Source organism: Rutilus rutilus (assembly GCF_951802725.1).
Source record: "Rutilus rutilus genome assembly, chromosome: 3".
In the NCBI taxonomy this organism is placed as follows: Eukaryota; Metazoa; Chordata; class Actinopteri; order Cypriniformes; family Leuciscidae; genus Rutilus; species Rutilus rutilus.
Genome location: NC_140211.1, coordinates 22855696 through 22876497, shown reverse-complemented (window position 1 = coordinate 22876497; position 20802 = coordinate 22855696). Strand labels below are relative to the sequence as shown.

Genomic DNA, 20802 nt, shown 5'->3' with positions numbered 1-20802 from the left:
AGTCTACAAATTTGCAACTCTTAACACATTTCTCTCTGTGACTTCAAATTTACTGTGAGGCTATTCTCTACAACTAAATTTCACTGTCACAGGCGTTCAGTTGATTTGCACCAAAAATACTTTCATTAAGGGCCTCCCATCCTGGTTGGTAGAGACCGCCCACTGCACTGAGAGACAGCTTCATTCGCAAGCAAAACTTTTCAAGTGTGTGTAGGCTATCTGAACGAAATGGAATGGAATTGGAATTTTCTACTGGTAAAAGTTAAACCTAACCCGTTAGACGTTAGTGAATAAACTGATCAGAGACTTGTACATTAAAATATAGCTAATCACACGTGGGTAAACAAACAATAGAGGAAGTTAATCTTCTCATCGGACAGAAACGAGCCCATATGCAAAATCATTCCACTGAAAAGTGTAGGCTATATTTCCCCTAAAAATACATCCTGTTTCCTGTAATTCTGTAAACCACGAAAATGATGTAGATTACGCTCAATTGTTTTTATTTATTATTATTATTATTATTATTTTGCTAATAATGAAGAACATCAACTGAATATGACATGTTTATAAAACGATACATTATTATCAGCAAAAAATTCGGAGAGACTCGTAACTGCTCCCTAAACGCTGTTTTCATAAACTTGAACCGCATGAGTAAACAAACTTGAAATTTACAAATCCTACGGTTTACGTTAGCCTATTTGTTGGCGAAACATAGATATTTAAGTTTAGATGGCACTAAATGCAAATTAATATAGCTTATTCGTTCTTTATGTTTCGTCTCTGTAAAAAAAAAAAACAACTTTCTGCGCAAAACAATTGTTTGTGGGAGCTATAGTGTTTGTGTAATATGGCTACACAATTATGAATGATCACAGGCGTGCTGTTAAACACGTCAGTGATACTCCGTGAATTTGCACTGCCAGTGTGTAAATGCAACTTGACACCAAGAGTGTGTATGGAGAGAGTGAAAGTTTTGACAGTGACATTGTTGGCTGATCTGCTGAGGACACAGAGGTAGGCACTGTTTCATGCTTTTTATGTCTTAGGATACACCTATAACGCGATAACATAAAACAGATTTTCAATACGTTATACTAAAATTATACATCCGTTTATTTACATAAGTTAACAAATTAATCGTTTCTTAGCCTATATTTTAAGGCCGGTCTCGAAACTTCGCTAGCGGTCATTATAAGTAGTGTAATGTAGGCTATTGGAATGCTTTTCTCCGATCTGAGGCCAGATATTTATCGTACAACTCTTTTGGTGAGGTCAGATATAACAAATCTGTCAATAAATGTATAAAGATGCTGCTGAAATAGTCTTCATCATGAAGTTAAGTATTAGTTTCATGATAAGTCCTACTTGATGTATGATGTAAAATTATACAGCAATATAATAGCCTATTGTAGCCAGGGGTGGACTGGCCATCTGGAAATAAATATAATATCTGAAATAAAAGATATCATGTGTTTATCTCTTTCAAGTATAGAAATGAGTACAAAACTAATTATGAAAGTTTCTTTTTCAGTGCATTTGTTTTACAATATACGGCTATTACTGTCATGGGATTAATATTATAACTATTATTATATAGTAGTGTAATGTCGACAGACACTATATCACAAGTTTTGAGTTTTTGTTTGTTCAATTTGCACACTGAATATGGGTTGGAGCTCTTAATTTTGAACTCTCAAAGTGCACCAGATTGATGAATTTAACATTAAAAAGCACAAAAATGTCTTATGGGGGAGCATGCCCCCAAACCTCCCTATAGGGACAGAGATACACTCACCACAAATTTACCAAAAATCCTGTGGGAAACACTGGTATTGCTATGCCAATGCAGCTTATACAGTAGCTTGTTTTAGGATTCATCACTGTGGAGTATAGTTCATTTGTATTTTACAATTAGTAGTTATTTCATCTGTTAACTTTTACTCATTCCTCATTACATGGCATTAGTGGTTTTAAGGAATAGGAATTGGTATACATATTCAAGGTCGTACAAAGATCGTTTGTGTTTATGATCATATGTAGTGGGCCGGTCTGGGCCAAAATGCCAGGGCCGATTTTTTTTGTCCCAGTCCAGCCCTGATTGTAGCCTAGTGTTTTTTTGCACCCCAAAAATGATTGCCATACATTTTAGGGCCACATTTTCATCTGTATAACAAATCGTAACTCTGCACTTAGAAAGTTCATTAAGGCTGTGTATTTTCTAAGAGTGTGAGAAGATGTTTGTTGAAGAGCTTAACCTGGCCCAGATCTCTTACTTCTGGTGCTGCCCAGTACTGCCCAGTAATCTGGACTTAAACTAGGCAAGAATGAGGAAGGATGAGACAACATTTTGCTTAACTATAGATAGTTCACCCAAAAATTCAATGTAATAATTTATTTGCCCTCATGTCATTCCAAACACGTTTGACTTTCTTTCTTCCGTGGAACACAAGAGAAGTTTAGAAGAATGTTTGTGCTGCTCTCTACCATATACTATTCAACTGAAAGGTGTCCGTGGACAAAAATCACCATAAATGAAGTCCATACTGCATTATATTCCAAGTATGTCTATATTCTATTCTACACAATCTTCTAAGTGTTGTGTAGTCATATGATAGCTTTTTGTGAGCAACAGATTGGAATTTATGCTGTCATTCCTTGAAAGTCTTCCCTTGAAAATCTTGCTTCATGCACAGCAGTGTTCACCATTCACCTTCATTACAGTGAAAAGATTCGTAGTCTGTTGTAAATAATTGCTAATGGGTTCAATGGAAGAAAGAAAGACATGAAAGGGTGAATATGATGATCACACATTTGAATTCATGAATACATATACATTTTTTGGGGGGTGAACTGTTCCTCTACGCAATTGCCGAACTTTCCCTCTGGTTCAGATATGTTGACCTTTACCATGAGGTAAGGTGAGACATGTGGGGTAAGACAAATCTGAACATAATTATAAAAGAAATGATTAAAAAAAGGAAAAAAATTTAATATTAGTCTAATATGTTAACATATTTTGGCAGATTTTCAGAAACAAGACAACAGTTAACGCAAAAACAACCTATTAAAGGTTGTATCAGTGATTTCAGGCCCAACATTTTTTTTTATCACATTCATCTAATCTTTCCTAACGATCCGCTAGCTGCCCGCCCCATAAGCATGCCGTCAAAAAAACGCGTCTCTGTAGGCAGCCTCTGAGATCTGCACACAAAAACAGTTGGTTTCACCAACCACTCAAAACCAAAACAAATAGTGTTCCAACCAATCACCGACAGGGGGAGGGTGTTGTGAGGTTTTGAGCCAGCTTCTTCTTCAGCTCCGACTTCGCGTGCAGCCGTGCACGAGCACAAAACCTCACAACACCCTCCCCCTGTCGGTGATTGGTTGGAACACTATTTGTTTTGGTTTTGAGTGGTTGGTGAAACCATTTGTTTTTATGTGCAGATCTCAGAGCCTAGGCTGCCTACAGAGACGCGTTTTTTTGATGGCATGCTTATGGGGCGGGCAGCTAGCGGATCGTTAGGAAAGATTAGATGAACGTGATCATTTTTGGGGGGGCCTGAAATCACTGATACAACCTTTAACGTGTCCATCACATTCACAGAGAGCTATTTCCTTACTAAATATTTGATCACCTAACAAAAATTGTATACAGTTTGCTAAATACAGAGGGTGCTCATCTTTCACTCCAAATCATTTTACCCCACATTCGCAATGGCTTGAATGAATTGCAAGTTTCACTTACACTGTTTGTGGTTGTGATCCACTCACTATAAGCAATGTCACTTTTGCTAATGCGGTTTCTCAAGTTTCATTGAAATGTAGACCTTTGTAGTAGAAAAATATGTTGAGTGTGCTAACATCCCCACTGATATTGTTCAGCTTTACATGTCATTAAAATAAACACAGAGTCTGTGTTGTTTTCATACATGGATTTACTCCAGAAGTAAATTAGTTGCCGTGGGTGTTGCCCCGTCATGCTTTGAAGCAGAGATCTTTTCTTTACACTCAAATTCCTTGATAGAACAAGTACTCTACATTTTGCCTGTCAACCCAGTATTAGGTATGATAAATGTCAAGCCTTTTCTCTACAGTAACTCATGGCTGTAATTTAACAGAGGCAAGAGAAGCCAGACTACCAGGCCAGCAGAAATGTGATTTATTGTGTTGGACATACCCTGAACCTGACACTTAGATTGGTATGGCAGTTAAAAATCATATTTTGTATCTGTTTTAGCTTGTATTCCCAGACGAGAGCTTTCAGCATTCTTTAAGTTGTTAACCAGAACATGAGTGGATGACACAATTACAGCCTGTAAAATTAGACCGATTTCTCTGTTTGATGAGGAGCTTGCACGGAAAATATCATTGGATGAGTGCAGTTGATCCTCTGTATCTCATGTGTAGCCTTGTGTCAGTGTGTATCAATGAATGTTCACACCTATCTGTGAGCGGTGAACTGGAGCGTAAGTCTGTGTGTGTGTGTTTTACCGTTACGTGCATCTTGGTGTGTGTGTATGTGTGAACAAGCCTCTTTTTGTCTGTGGGTTTGGATGAAGACCTCTTCCTCTCCTCCTGTCTGAGTATGGTCAGGTTGCAGTGTAACTGTGAATGTGGCACCTGTGTGCTGTAATCCTGTTGTGTGGGCTTCCCATGCTCCATCGGTCAAAAAGGCTCAGCCTTGATCACTGACACACACGATGCCCTGGAGTTTAAGCCATCTTCAGTTCTTGCTTTTCTTTAATCATCCATTCTGCCAGTGCATGTCAATTACAGCTGTACATATCTGCATCGTACAAACATATGTTAAAAGAATATGTCAGAATTCACAGTATTCATAAAACCGCAAGCAAAAAAGGTACTCGGATGACCTTCCGGTGAGATTCTAAAGTGCACAATCAATGGACACTTTACTATCCCATGAGGCCACAGGAGAGGATTTGTGATTACATCCATACTACACACATGCATGCTATAGAACTTCTTTTTTTTAACAGTTGCAAAGTACCTACTCAGACAGTATGCAATTTGGGACACAGCCAGTGATTCATTTGTGAATTTGACTGATTTGACTGCAGCAGGAATTATTCATATGTCAGACTGACATATGACAGACCTATCTGTTTGACAATCTTTCTATTAAATCATGTGGATGTTATGTTATGATACTCTTTGTCCCTAGTGGGACACAAGGCATCAAAGATTTGCTTCCATTTAGCTCGATTATTTGTGGTGTGCTGCATCTCTTCCCATGTTGTTTTAGGTCGACCTTGTTTTCTTCTGCCAGGTGGTGTCCTCATCATGGCAGTCTTTGCGATTCGATCCTGGTCCATTCTGAGAACATGTCCAAGCCATCGGCTTTGACGACGCTTGATCTCAGGGACCACACTTTGAATCTTTGTCCTCCTGTACAGTTCTTCTTTGATGATTTTCATAGGCCAGGTATATACAACATATCTTCCTGAGGCATCCATTGTGAAAGGCACTGATCTTGTTCATGTCGCCCTCAGTAACTCGCCAGCACTCTGAGCCATACAGCAGGACTTTGTGGTGGTGCTGTATTGACTAGATTTCCAGACCGTCTTTAGTCTGGCGAATGCACCTATAGCTTTTCCGAGCCTTCCTTGCATATCTTTTTGTGATGCATTATCCTTTCTGATGAGGCTTCCTAGGTATGTAAAGATGTTGACATATTCCAGTGGTTCATTATTCATAGTGATTGTTGCATTAGGGATGGAAGACATGCATATAACTTTGGCCTTTGATGGGTTGATGTTCAGGCCCACCTGCATGGCAAAGCTATTCAGCCTGTCAGTAGATGAAGTATGTCAAATATCCACAAAAAAAAACATTGTTTCTTTTGGCACTTTCATGCAAATAAGTAATATATATTCTCAGGATATCTGTAGATTAACTCAACCACAGGATTTGTGTACTCTGTCTACCTGGATATATCAGTTTGTCATAGTCCTGGTCATCTTTGTATCCTCTTTTCACTCTCGTGTGTGGTGTCAGTGTTTCACCATCTTCTGTTGTGTCACCAAAAACATTGATACAAAAAACTTTAAGCTTGAGCACTTCTGGGAGATAGACTTTCTTCTTTGCCTCCGATTTCTCCCTGCTCTCATGAAACCACTCTTAACATACCATCTCATCACCCCTCACTTTATGCTGTGGAGGACAACATCTAATTGTGTCAGAGTTTATGTGTCTTAATCTCCTCTTCCTCACCATCTCACTCAAGAGCTTCAGGTCATCCAGCTTTAATAAAATAAATGGGGGTTGGGGTGGACTTACATTTACCACAATTTCTCTCTGCGCCTGTTTCAATTGCACACATCTGCCCTGCAGGTGTCTACACTCCTTCCTCTGCCTTACAAGACTGTGGCAGTTATGGGAAACAGGGGCATGTTTCTACACGTGAAAGGCCCCTCTGATGAATAGTTGCCTGGGTAGGGGAGAAATTACAGGACAGATCATTCTTTAGTTGCTAAGGATTGAAGTAAGACTTGAACATTAAATCCTCCCCTAATAGAGAGTGTGTCTGAGCTGGTATTTGTCTGTTTGTGTTTGCCCTTTTCTCCATCCAGTCTAGCATGACAAATCTTAATTCCATCATTCTAATTCTGTACCTAAAATTGATAAATTGTGAAATACCTGGTGGCAGTCAGACATGGAAATAGCTGACTTTGAAACAGTATTAAACTGATTCCCATCACTATTTATTATTCCTGTTTGCCTGTTAGCAATGTTAATATTTCCCTTTCATTGTTTCGGTCAGTTTTAAAGAACAGTTGGAATGAGGTAGATGTGCATCATTAAGTACAGTGTAAATCCAGCGGTGGTTGAGGTAAATTCAGACAGTGGCCCATATACAGAAGCATTGAGAGAACAGATGTTCTGCTATAATTCATATGTACAGCACATTTAATAGACCATTCAGGGCCATTCAGCCTGACCATTGCTGCAGAAGGTATATGCTATATTATTTAAAGAGGTGCTGGATTTTTGATCCAATTTATAGTGTATGATTTGTTTTAAATTATTTGTTTTCTCTATCCTGCAGTCCACTACTTGAGTCAGTATGAATGGTCCCTTAAGTCCCAGGCGGGAACCAGGACCTGACCTCTCCTGTCTGCACCTGTACAACGAGTGGTTGGCATGTAGGCATGAGTCCAGTCTCCTGCCCATGAAAGAAGATCTGGCCATCTGGCTAAACAGGATCCTTGGTAAGAAAATATAAGTATATTCATATTTGCATAAGAATTAGCGATTGTTGATTTAAGAACTGATAACCTTTAAGAGACATGACAATTCTGTCATTATTTACTCACCCTCATGTCATTTTAAAACTATATGACTTTATTTCTTCTGTGGATCACAAAAAAAAAAATATTTTGAAGAGTGCTTGTAACCAAACCGATTTGGTCACCATTGACTTCCAGTGTATGGAGAAAAAAACACTGAGACATTTCTCAAAAATACACTGGCTGGGCTTAATCTTTAGGGCAACATTGAGTCTTTTACAACAACCATAAATTGATTTTGGCAGTTCAACACATGGAAACTTCTAACTAGATCTCAAGTGTCAAGGAAAGTTGTAAATGTAAAATTATAGCCATCCCTGGTCACCAATAGGCCCACTTGTTTTATTATTAGTCACAACTCCAGGAGAAGGTGGTTCTGTACATGTTTTACATTTCAGCTTTACAGCAGTGTCAGTAATTTAAGTTAGTTTTTCTAATTTGAGTAAAATCTTGAGTAAAAAAAAAAGGGATTCAAGGTTACCCTTTCTCCCATTCCCATTGCTTGGTGTCAGTTCAAAGGATAAAACCTTATTTACACAGTCGGATAAAATCTTGATTAAATCCTGCACGAGCCAACAGATATGGATTATTCTGTATGTGCCCATCAGATCAGGAATATCATGGTGTTTACAGACAGCCATTTTAAATAGAATTCCTTAAATTCCTCAGCATCTTGGATCAATGGGACATGCCCTGATGGGACCCTAAAAGAGGAATTGCCTTTCTCAAACAGAACAGGATATGAGCGTCTTATACGAGTCCCTGCGTGTCTTGACCTTTGTTGTCAGATCCTCATAAGACAACTGAGGGCTGAAGAGGCTTGATAAAAACAAAACACAACATGTAAAGAGATATATATATATATAAAAAAAAAACACTTTAGCCAACAGGCTGGCGGTACTTAAATATAAGTCAAGACACAACAACCTGAGAAATGAGATTAGAAGGGAGACAACATCAGAGTTGTTGTTTTCACCAAAGAAGCTGATGATGGATTTCTCTGATTAACACACACTTTTCTCTCTCAACTCTTCCTGTTCCTGTTGATCTTAGGGCAAGCATTATAGCTCTGTGGTTGACAGACAGCAGGAGATCTCTTTGTTTCCCTACACACTTCTCTCTCACTCTGAGCTAATGATCATCCCCAGTCATTCTGCACATCAGGATTTCTGTTTTTGTTGTGGTTTCCCTCCGCCGTCACTTCCTGTATTCCCCATCCCCAGGCCCCCCAGGCCCCCCACTCCCCCTTCACCGTGATGGTTGAGCTCCGGTACCACTGCTGTGTCTGAATCTGTATGTACTTAACACCCAGGCCTCAGGAATGTGTCTGCACAGCCGTGAGAATCTCAGAGCAAGTGTACTTAGAGGATTTTTGGGGCGTCTTCGAGTTGCCTAAGGTACTGAAAACTGATAAACAAAAGATGGAGAAGAGGATATGTAAGGAAGGTAAAACAACAACCATAAAACTTGTATTGTACTGTGTGTACGCCAGTAGCGAACCGTGACTATTGAACCTTGGCCCTCTCACCCCTTTCCCTCGTAGGGAAAAAATTAAACTCAGCCTTAAATCAGCCTAGCTGTTGTTTACACGGAGACCGTTTTCAAAAGTGTGTGTTTTCAGGCCACCAAAACGCCATTGTCTCATAAATAGATGCGGCAAAGAAACGGCGTAGATAATAAATTAGCACCAATCACCTCCTCATTAATGTTGCTTGCGGTTTCCATAGTGAATAACGATTTTATCCGCGTTTTTTTTCTTTTTTCGATCGAGTTCCTCACAGCGAGCCAAACGCGTCATAAACTTGATCATAGGAATCCCCACCCATTTAGAGGAAAGATATGATTGGTCATTTTTCCTGTCATTTGAAATCAGTCTGTAATTTCACAGCTGGACCACCAATCACAGAGTTGAAAGCAGATTTGAGATGTTTATGGGCAAGTTATAAATTCCTAAAATAACATTAGAACGGATGAATTTTTATTAAAAATGTTTTTACTTTTTAAAAGTTATTTAAAAGTTTGTAAATATTATTTTTACAATAGTTTAGGCCCTCTCTGAGGGCCTAGAGGGCCCTGACGGTTCCCCTTGTACTAAGTGTCACTATGCATTTTACAGCTACCAGTTCATCCACTACAATTTAATCAGTGCTTTTATAACCTCACTCTTTATTACTATAAGCCTATCGATCATTCTTTATCTCTCTACTAATGTTCATTTGTCTCTCTGAATGCTTCCTGTACAGGTTTGGACATAACAGTGGATAACTTCATGGACAGACTAGACACTGGTGTCGTCTTGTGTCAGCTTGCAGAAGCGCTACAGGAGAAAATGATTATGGCCAGCATTGGCAAGGTGCTCATATTATGGGTAGTTTGATCCTAAACTTAATCTGAATATGTGTCCTAAAATCTTTTTTTCTCTATACCCCCCATATATATTTTTTAACTATAAATGTTATTTGAATATAGTGTCACCTAACAGAGGGGTAACTATCTGTTGTGCTATTTTAAACTATGAAATATTCAAACGAGCACATAATAAGCTAATCAGAGTTACAATTCAGTTGGTTTCTGTTGTGTTCATAGCCCTTTATTCGGCGCGTGGTTCGCTGGCGGCCTGATGCAGCCTCTGGATCGTTCTTTGCTCGGGACAATACAGCTAACTTTCTGTTCTGGTGCCGTAAAATTGGAGTGGAGCCATCACATCTGTTTGAGTCTGAAGATCTTGGTGAGTATTTCAAAGCAGCAGCAGATTTCTCTTATCCTATCAAGGATAGGCTTTTTGTTATTAGCTTGTGAATACTCTTTCTTTGTGATTAAAAGGTGGAGTAAGTCGTTTTTGAAATATGCTGTTGGCCAATGTTGACATTTGAAATTTGACAAACACACCCCTTCTTAAAGGCACAATATGTAACTTTTTTGCTTTAAAAATAGCAAAAATCACTATATCTATGTTATATATATTTTTTAGTTGTGTACTTATATCCCGACTGTTTCCAACAACTTTCAAACCAGGAGAAATTTGTAATTTAATTCAAAGACACGTCCCGTTTCTTTATTTCCGTTTTGTCGCCGTCAATGGCGTCATATCCGCATTGTCCCTGGTTTCCGCTCGTACTGCCATAACAACCAGAGCCCTCTGATATAGTAACCAAGGTGACTGACGTGGACAACTGTGTAGTTCACAATGTCTGTTTGCACCCTGTTGTTGTTTCGTTCAAACATTATGGACCATGGCAAGCAAACTTTGGATAAAAAAGGAGAACTAAAACGAGAATCAATATCAGCGCGGTGTTTTCGAGATGCCGAGAGCTCCCATAGACAGTATATAAACGAGAGCTCCACGTCTGAGACTTCGACCGCTCCTTCATGTACTTTATTAAACAGGTGAGCACATTTACATAAAACTAATCAATGTTATATAGTTCAACAATGATAAAATGTTAGAATATGATCTGTATGTTATTCTAATGTTGATCTAGCTCACTGCTAGTCTCATACAGACAAACTAACACATACATTTCAACACATTCAAATGCAAGTTTAATTTGTCTAATAAACTGACCTGTGAGTTGTAATTCTGCACTTGCGTGTAGTTCGGTAGAATGAAATGTCCTTATTCCTTTTATATCCGCGGGACTCGCGTCGCGTGTGGAGCTGATAGCTGTCTCTTAGCAATCCCGACCTGCTTCATATCACAGTCATGATAAAAACATAGATGTATTTACTCATCCATAAACATTATTAGATCGGTCGGCTTGACGTTGACGACAAGATCCATAATTCTTAGCAAATGTTGTGTCATCAAACTACGCCTTTGTTATTGTAAGAGGTTAGCGACCCCTAGCGGCGAAAAATTCCATACTGTACGTTTAATTGCTCCGTCTCCAAAACACACACTCCAATCCTAACAGCCCTGCTCTGAGTCGGTCTCGAACCCCGATCCCCCTGTCAAGTGCACTAAACAGTGACGCCAAACCCCGCATTCACTAGCAGTCATCAGACTAAAACAGACTAAAACACCGACTAAAATCCAAACAGCATTTTTCAAAAACTACTGATCCAACCTTTAAGCTGACTAGGTTATTTGGTTTCAATACAAGTGGCAATGTGCTTGTACGTCTGAGACTATTCATCAGCAATCATGAGAACTATGGACACATTTTCAGCACAGAAAGATGCTGTTTGGATTTTAGTCGGTCCGACACAACAACAAACGTGTCAATCAGCATTAGGGGGGCGCATGATGGTGGAGGAGAGAGAACGAGCAAGAGTTGAGATTTGAACTGAAGAAAGACTGCAGAAAGAGATGAAACACAATACAAAAGAGAAAAGCTCAGAAGAAATCACTGGAAAATTAAGGGTTATGTTTTACAATGACTGTTCCCTGCTGGTGGAATGATCTGCCTAACTCAACCAGAGCTGCTGAGTCCGTAGCCACTTTCAAGAAACGGCTGAAGACGCATCTTTTTCAACAGCACTTGATCCAGTAATACTAACACTTTATCTTCTATTCTATTCTATTATTAAAAAAATTAAAATAACAAATAAATAAATAAATAATAATTTTAACGTACTGCGTTAGATCAAACTGAGAAGGGTCATAGCACTTGCATATTGTTGTCCTACTGTTAGTTCTAACTGCTTCTATTGTTCTCATTTGTTTTTTGTTGCTTTGGATAAAAGCGTCTGCTAAATGAATATTAAATGTAAATGTAAATGTAGAAAGATCCGTGATGTCCTTGCCCACTTTTACACTTATGAGATCATTAAAGGGTTAATTCACCCCAAAATTTTAATTCTGTCATCATTTATTCACGCTCATGTCGTTCAAAACCTGCAAGACTTATACAATTTTATAGGATTTTTGTTTTATTTATTTATTTCAATTAAATTAATTTTGGTTGGACTAACCCTTTAAGTGAGATGTCCAGTTAGAACAGGCCTCAATTCCTCTGTCTCTGTGTCTATGCAGGCTGTCGTTCTGTGGGGCTGTGGCCCTAAAGAACTGCTGAATAGCCAAGCAGTATCAATATCTGTGTCACTCTACTGTTCACAGCGTCACACCCTTGGCCCCTGCTGTCCATCACTGTGTGATGAATAATGGAGAGAAAGAGAAGGAAATAGAAATGAAAGGACAGTATGTCAGGGGGAAAAAGGGGAATGAAAAAATAGGGTCAAAGATAGATAGAGAATACAATGCAATAATTGTGAAGATGAAAAAGAGTGCACATTGAAAGGTTTTGAGAGGATAGATAAAATAATGCAGCATGAGCTAGTGTTCAATAACTGCTATAAACGCAACAAAACCCTTTTCTCAGTCTTTAAGCTCTGGTTGTTTTACAGGTTTATAGGTCATATTACATGAAGAGAGGGCTGATAAAAACTTAAAACCTGAGGGACATTTGCAGTGACAGAAGTTGAACCAGTGTGTCGATCTAACTTTGTGTCTGTGCTTTTCAAAGAGTCCCGCAGTTGACTTTTGTATGTGCACATGCCTGTCTGTTTAAATGCATTTCACTGTTTAAAACAAAAATTTACGTGCATTTTCCAAATTCAGAAAAATAACATTCTGTTTGTTTTAAACCTCAAATTAGTGTATATTGATACCCAATTATTAGGACTGTAAATCTAGCCGACATTAATCATAGTTTTAAAAACGAGGCTATTTTGGATTTAGCTATTGTTACTTTGTTTTCATAAGGATTCACACATTCAAACCTTGTCAGAATGTAAGGGAGACATATTTCTAATTCCGTTGATACAAGTTTCAACACCCTTTTACCACAAAATTAGCATCTAGTTTTTTTTCCAACTTTTTCCACTGTACAACAAAGATAACACTAATGTCACTGCAAACACTACAAAGTTTGTTTTGTGTCTGTATGGCAAAGGCTCAAAAATGGGTTGGGAAGCAAACATCTTTTAATGACTTACTTACTTAGAGGATGAAAATGCTCTGCAGTGTTTAGTATGGCTATTGTCTCATTAAGACATGACAAAGTCTTTTTACTCAGTATTTTTGTCTTATTTTCCAGGAAAAATATCGAAACATCCTTAAAGCAAGATACATTTTCTTGAAGCAAAATGACACAAGTTATAAAGGCTTTTTTTCAGAGAAATCAAACTCAAATTTAGTGAGATGAGGAGAAAATTATTTGCCAACGGGGTAAGAAATAATCATTTATAATACATTTAGAAATAATACAATAATAATACAAGTGCTTTTTATTCAAGTTTAATTGGAAAATATATATATATTTTGTTTTCTTAAACCTCATTATTATTATTATTTTAGATTTTATAAATTATGCTACTCAAATACATTTATCTTGTTTTAAGGGTGTATAGATATTTTTACATAATATGAGTAAACAAAAGATTGTTCTCAGTGAGATACAAAACTGAGGCTTCTTTCAGTCATCGTCATTCTCTTTGCAGGGATATGATAATGTTATTTGAGAGTGTATAATGTTGTTTAGCTGAATATTTTCGCTTCGAGAATCTTTGTATGTGACTATCAAAGCTCGGTCTTGTCCATTGTTACACCCAGGGTAAAGTATATGTTTGTTTTAAACATGCTGATATCATAAGTTTCCGAGGATTTTGCTGTGTGCATAAGATAATGTATGTGTTTCACCAGTTCTTCAGAGGCATCCGAGGGATGTGTGCTTGTGTCTCATGCAACTTGGCAGAATTGCTTCAAGGTGAGCTCCTTTGATCCTTTACAGTCGTTTACTATCACATGTCATCATCACATTTTCATCTCTCAGTCACAGCTGAATAAACGTTCTCCCTCAGGTATGGCGTTGAGCCGCCTGCGTTGGTCAAGCTTGAGAGAGAGATTGAGAAAGAGGAAGATGAGTCTCTGTCACCATCCATGTTCTTTGCCTCACCTCTGCCGTCTCCCTCCACCCCACCTGTTTTTTTCACTCCTGATCCAGAGCCCCCTGCAATGTCAACCCCCTCATCCATCTCTCCTCCTTCCCCTCCTCTGGCCCCTACCCCTCCCCCAGAGTCCACGTCTATCTTCTCTGACTCAAACCCCCAGTCAGAACCTCAGCAAACTTCACCAACTACACCATCACCCATCGGAACACCCATCAAATCAAAGCCACCCTCTCTGACAAACGGCCTTGCAAAGACTAATGGAAAAAAGAGCAGCGGTAACCTGCTGGATGAGATTGTGAGTACTTTTAGGGTCATATACTGTATGCGGTTTCCCAATCCTGAGACTTCGTACTTATTATCAAAAGCATGTTTTCTTTGTTGCTTTGTTTCAGGTGAGGGAGATATCAGAGGATCCACCATGCAAATGTCCAGTCAAATTCTGCATTGAGAAGCAGCCAAAAGGCCATTATCGTGTCGGAGACAAAGTTCTCTATGTCAGGGTATGTACCATGTACTGCTCTTTCCACCACAATTGTTACTCGATATTTTATTATTGCAGGTTTCCATTTATTTCTGTGGAAGTATATGAAGCGATATGAAAACTCACGGCTCATTATTTGTTATAAGCATGGACTTGTCAACAAGCTTTGCTGTGCTTTCACTGTTTCTTTAGAAGCACAAATATTAGTTTTGAACCTGAAAGAACACAGGACTCAGTCAAGGCAAAGCCTCATGGGAGCTGGTGTTGCCTTGGCAACATGAAGAAAAGGTTCACACCTTTGAATAGGGAAAAAGGAGGTTCAGACTAACAAATATCTAGGATCAGGGCTGGAAAGTCGGTTCATATATACCAGAAAAGAACACAAATATTGCACATGAAACAATAATAAAATGCTCAGTCAAACTGAAAATACACATAATTTAGATTATGTTAAAACTCAAAATGCCTAAAAGGTCATGTATGGTTTTTTGAGTCTTTAAATGAGACAATGCATCTAAACCCTTCAGGGAATAGTTGAATTCTTAACAGAATTGTCACTTCATGTGGGGTCATATACAAACTCATTACATGCTTAATTAAACATATTGGAATACACTTATGTAACACTGTCACATTAATAGCCATCAATACATCAAGCTGTTTGTGAATGTTAATGAGAACTTCCCTTGCTTTTGTCATTTTGAAATTGATCTAGCAATATAAAGTTCTGTCATGAAACTCTGGATGGCGCAGGCTAATAGGTCCTTAACTCAATCTGCTTGCAATCACATCATTCTCTATAGGGCACAGCTGATTGGTTCCTGCTTTAGAAGTAGCCAATGTGCTGCTGCTCAACCTTCAAATACTTGGTCAATTGCTGTAGCATTTGCAGCGCGCTTTCAGAATACCTCCACCTTCCCCAGCTCCACCTGTATAGATCTGCTACAGGTAATTCATGTATTCTATATTATACAACAGCTGTATGTCTTACTTGCTCACAGCAGCGTGTTGTGTAGGCCTATGTATTGGCAGTAGCAAGTCCCGTACTTGCTGTCACAGCAGCAGCAATAAGAGCTGCAGCAGCGTAGCAGATCTATTCCGCCAAGACCAAACATATCATATCCATTGTCATATCCATTACCACCATGCCAAATACTCAGAGAGCTTTCATGGCAGATCTTACTTTCTTCCTAGAAACACAAACCAGACATTGAAATCTACTTTTATATATCAAGTATAAGTCAAAAACTTGTGTATAGTCTCTCAACTGGAGGGGAGAATTGAAATAAATCTTTTTTTCATTTTCTCCTATGATACTATTCAACAACCAATGATTGACACTCTGGGGTCATTTGAAGCAACAAGAGACAAGTTACTTAGAAGGCACTGTTGTTAGACTATAGATCTGCACTTTTTTGATTGCAAAAGTTGCCATGAAAGTAGAATTAATTTATACGTTGGTTACTGATCGATTGATTAGTAGAGTGATTGTATTCAGAGACTTAAAGCCTTCGCTCCACCACTCCCTTTTATGATTTTTCAATCAGACAAATCCTTCTGGGCAACAGAATGTGGCAGAGGGAGAAAAGCAGCTGCTTTCTGTCAGAGATCCAATTAGAGAGAAAGGCTTACTGTAGCACTCAAAGAGAAAGGGAGCTTTTAATATCATTTCTCAACCTTCTTTTCAGTGGAAGGGAGTGGGACAAGGTTTTTTTTTTTTTTTGTGACATACTGGGCTAAAATGAAAGAGAAGGAAGATCCATTAGATCATCACAATGGCTGAGCTGTATAACAGAGGGGGTGAAGAATCGGTGAATCATTAAGAAATACGATTCGTGCCATGTCTCATTACCAGGGATGTTAATGGGTTCATGAATACTTCTCTCTTTAGATCTGACTGGAAAGCATAATGCCATTTAAACACAGACTATTGAAAACTGTTTACCTTTATCTGGCAAAACTCTCCTTTCACGGACACCTCATTTACATGAACATGGCTAACACATCTTCTCAGCCTTTTAGCACTTTTTGTACGTTTGTGTATTTTTGCTATATATGTTCCACTAAGTTGTTAGTATCTTGCTTTGTGATCTGTTCAGTAATTAAGGACATATTCATTATCCATTCTTTTTACACAAAAGGCAGATTAAGGGTCAGATATGAATCTCATCCAGGTGCGTTGAGGACAGAGGTAGACAGCAAAACAGCCCAGGCCCTGGTGGTCTTGTTTTTGTCTCTATAGCAGCTTGATGTGCTTTAAAGAGCTTTTCCTGTGTGTACAAACTACAGCTAATCTGTTTTTTTTTTTTTTTTTTAAGTGGGTTACTACTGTTTGCCATCTCAGCCATTTCTTCTACTATTGGCTACAATACATCCTTCGGATGAGACGTTAAACCGAGGTCTTGACTCTCTGTGGTCATTAAAAATCCTACTCGAAAAAGAGTAGTGGTGTAACCCCGGCATCCTGGCCAAATTTGCCCCTTGGCCTCTGTCCATCATGGCCCCCTAATCATCCCCATATACTGATTGGCTTCATCACTGTCTCCTCTCCACCAGTAAGCTGGTGTGTGGTGGGCGTTCTGGCGCAATATGGCTGCCGTCACATCATCCAGGTGGATGCTGCACATTGGTGGTGGTTGAGGAGATTCCCCCTTCCATGTAAAGCGCTTTGAGTACCTAGAAGCGCTATATAAATGTAACGAATTATTATTATTATTATTATTATTATTATTACAAGCTGCACTTCACTAATATAAATGTGTGTATAATATACAGCCCCTTTTTAGAACACATTCTGGCTATTTGAACTGTATCCTGGATGTGTACTCAATCAGGTCCTGTTCAAACAAGGATATAAAAGCTACAATCTGCCATCTAGTGGTCAGTGTATTAACAACTCTCTTTCCCATTTATTTTTCAGTGGAGAAAAAAAGACGAGCGAAAAAGACTAAAAATCAATTTCGCTGTCATTATATATAATAGAGAATGAGATGAGAGGCTAAAGGAAGGTTGTAAATGCGAATAATATGGAATGAGGTTGGAGTTTGACTTTGACCACACAAGCTTTCAGAATAGCATGTCAATTATTTGTAATGGAACACACTGTTCGTCCCACTCTGCATTCCCATTCCATTTTTGCATCACTGAATTAATCCGTAGGGCCTAACATTATTCTTTCATTCTACACTGTCGGCGACTGTTTTTATTTACGTAGGCCTACAGGTCAGAAGCGCTAAAGGTTTGACTGACGCAGGATTTCCTTAAAGGTCCCATATTGCACACCTTTCTGAAGTTTTATTTTAGGTTTTGATGTATTTAAGAATATATATTTGCAGTATAAGTACCAAAAACCATCCCAATATATTTTTACAGCTCCATTCTCAGGAGCTCTGCCAAGAACAGGTCGATTTTGGCCTGTCCTTAATATTCATGAGCCTATCTTCTGATTGGCTTGTTGTTTTCTGAGTGACGCACGGCCAGGCCAACCACAGGTAACTAGGGTCATGTATGCTGTAGCCTGCTGTGGCTGGTTGGTGATGCTCACAAGTAAACACCTGTAATGATGGTGATAAATTATTTGTTATTAAAGCATAAACATTCACAAACCACTGTTAATTTAACATAAAATCAAGCATAGGCTACTGCGTGCATGGTTTGGCATGACAGAAATAGCGCAAAGTGTGCTTCCTTGATAATTCCTAAAAAGCTGATATCTCAGTTCATCGTAATCTCACAATCTCCGTTATTATCAATGAAGCTGACTGCACAATACATCTTTCATAATGTCACAAATCCGAGGATTTGCCAGCATGCAGAATTCAGCACTGAACAAAAACTCAAGTTTTGAGCGGTGAGTGGATTCCTCATCTCATTGGTCATTGTGTTCAAGAAATCAACACATGTCTGTGATTGGCTACTTTGCTCAACGCTGCAAACATGTTATAAATAGAAACTCGTTCTGGCCTGTAAATCTGTTTAGTTATTCTTGTTGCTTTTGTGCAACATATGAATAACAATTTATTTGTTTTTAGATGTTTTATTTTTAGATATTTCTATTTTGCAAGAGTCCCGCGAATCGTTTTATTCTCCCACAACCCGCACACACACGAGTACCTTAGGCCCGCACTCGGCCATCAAATCTAGTCTGCGTTGGGTCCCGCTGGAGTGCAGATCTCTACATTCATCGACTGAACAGCATTTTCTTGACATGTTTCCGTGTTGTTGTTGCTCAGCAACGATGTTGTCTGGGGGTTGGGCAAAAGGATGGAGGGACGGTGGGCAGTGCTCGGGGTGGAGACTGAAGGCGGAGACTGAGTAGTTCTGACATCACATTTATACGGAAGTCTAAAAGGAGGAGGAGGGGGTATTAGGGAGATCATTTTAAAGAAACACACACACACACACACACACAGCAGAAATGGCAGTTGTTTTATATACACAAGTGTTTCTTGCCTTTCGTCTCAAGGGGTTGATATAAACAGATTGTTTTTATGAAGATCACATAAATGCCATTAATGTGTAGATTTTTGTTTATCACCCCCCCCCCCCCCCCCCCATTTTCAATCTTAAACTAAAATTCATAAAATATGAATTATTATTTAATTTCAGTATTTGTTTTGTGGAAATTATTTATATAAATTAAAATAATAGGCTTCAAAAAACATTACTGTCCCACAGCCATGGCATCATTGTATTTTAGAAGTTATAGCGTAATTGTTAGCCAACAACAGTATCAGCGAGTATCATGTTTCAGATGTAATATGTGATGTGTGAAGAAACCGATAAAAAAAAAAAAATCAAGGTATAGGCTATAGGTTGTGAGCATTATATGTTTTATTGTGTGTCATTGCCAATAATTGTTAAGATATATAAATGCTAGCATTAAACAGAAAGACAATAGAGTTGGATATCGACCAAGTTCCATCACCACAATTTCCACATTAGGAATGCTAAACACAACACATGCTTTGAGATGTGTTGGAAATAACAGTGCGGTGAGAAAAAAGACTGTATACCTACTAACTCTATTGGACATTGTTAGATGAGAGTTTTAAGAGATTTTATTTTCAAAAAATGCCAATAGTTGAAGAAACATCAGTGAAATGGTTTTATTGAACAAATCATGTTTTCTCACTTTTACAGATGTTGAATGATAAACATGCCATGGTGCGTGTTGGTGGTGGATGGGAGACCTTTGGTACTTACTTATTAAAGCATGACCCGTGCAGGATGACCATGATCGCCCGGCCTGGAACCAAAACATGCAAGCCTAGAGGCAGGTCCCCAGTCAAGAGAGAGCTGTCCCGGGACAGTTATATGGTCGTGGGTACTCACTCCCGCTTTAAGAAGTGATGTGACCTCTGTTAAATCAACAGCAGGCTGATTTTGTTTTTCTAGGAGGGAAGAAGCCCAGGTGGCTTAATCTTTTCATTTTGTAATTCATCTTTTTGTAGGACAGTGGTCCTGAGCCTTTTGGGTCATCATGACTCATGAAATGTGTCACAGGTACGTTCTGATAGAATGGCAGACAGCTTATCAACTTATTCAGAGGATGCAATATATTCAGCCCAAGGGATGCCAATGTTGCTTATTGATCAATCTACACTTAATGATTATATTAATGAATTTCTGAGTTTTTGGAACGTTTTGTTTGCTTTTGTATGATACACAATTTTGGTACTGGGCTTGGGTCACCATTTGAAGTCCAATGTAAAATCTGGCATGATGCAAAGGAATATTGACCTTTGTTGTCTTATATAGAGTATACATCTGTTCTTTTTGTTCACAGATATTAAGAAATTGTAAGACTTTCTTTCCTTTAAATATTAAAAGCATAAAGGGCGGGATCTCTAATATTAAATCATTTACTGGGAAGCAATATTGATTTACTTTATTTTTTTATTTTATTGTAACTTTTCATTTTGAATCGATTTATAGCTGTTATGCTGTATTCTGAAGTTTAGGTTTACAAAGACACTTCTGTAATGTCTTTTGAATGAGGGTTTAAAATGAACTTGTTCCACAAAGATCCTCTAGGTGGTGCCCTATATCAAGTGATGAGCTGTATTTCAGTACTGTATATAGAATTACGGCAACATTAACTTTTTGTGTAGAAAT

The 20802-nt window shown here is 38.5% G+C and overlaps 1 protein-coding gene across 1 annotated transcript; it reads left to right on the top strand.

The window, feature by feature from the left end:
- Positions 1-949: 949 nt before the first annotated feature.
- On the top strand, positions 950-20562 carry gas2b (growth arrest-specific 2b). Its single transcript, XM_084403525.1, has 8 exons — positions 950-1020; positions 7073-7235; positions 9557-9666; positions 9900-10041; positions 13957-14020; positions 14115-14499; positions 14597-14704; positions 19828-20562. Exons 2-8 carry the CDS (start codon positions 7091-7093, stop codon positions 20035-20037), a joined length of 1164 nt encoding a protein of 387 aa, XP_084259651.1. The 5' UTR covers positions 950-1020; positions 7073-7090; the 3' UTR covers positions 20038-20562.
- The last annotated feature ends 240 nt before the right edge of the window (positions 20563-20802 follow it).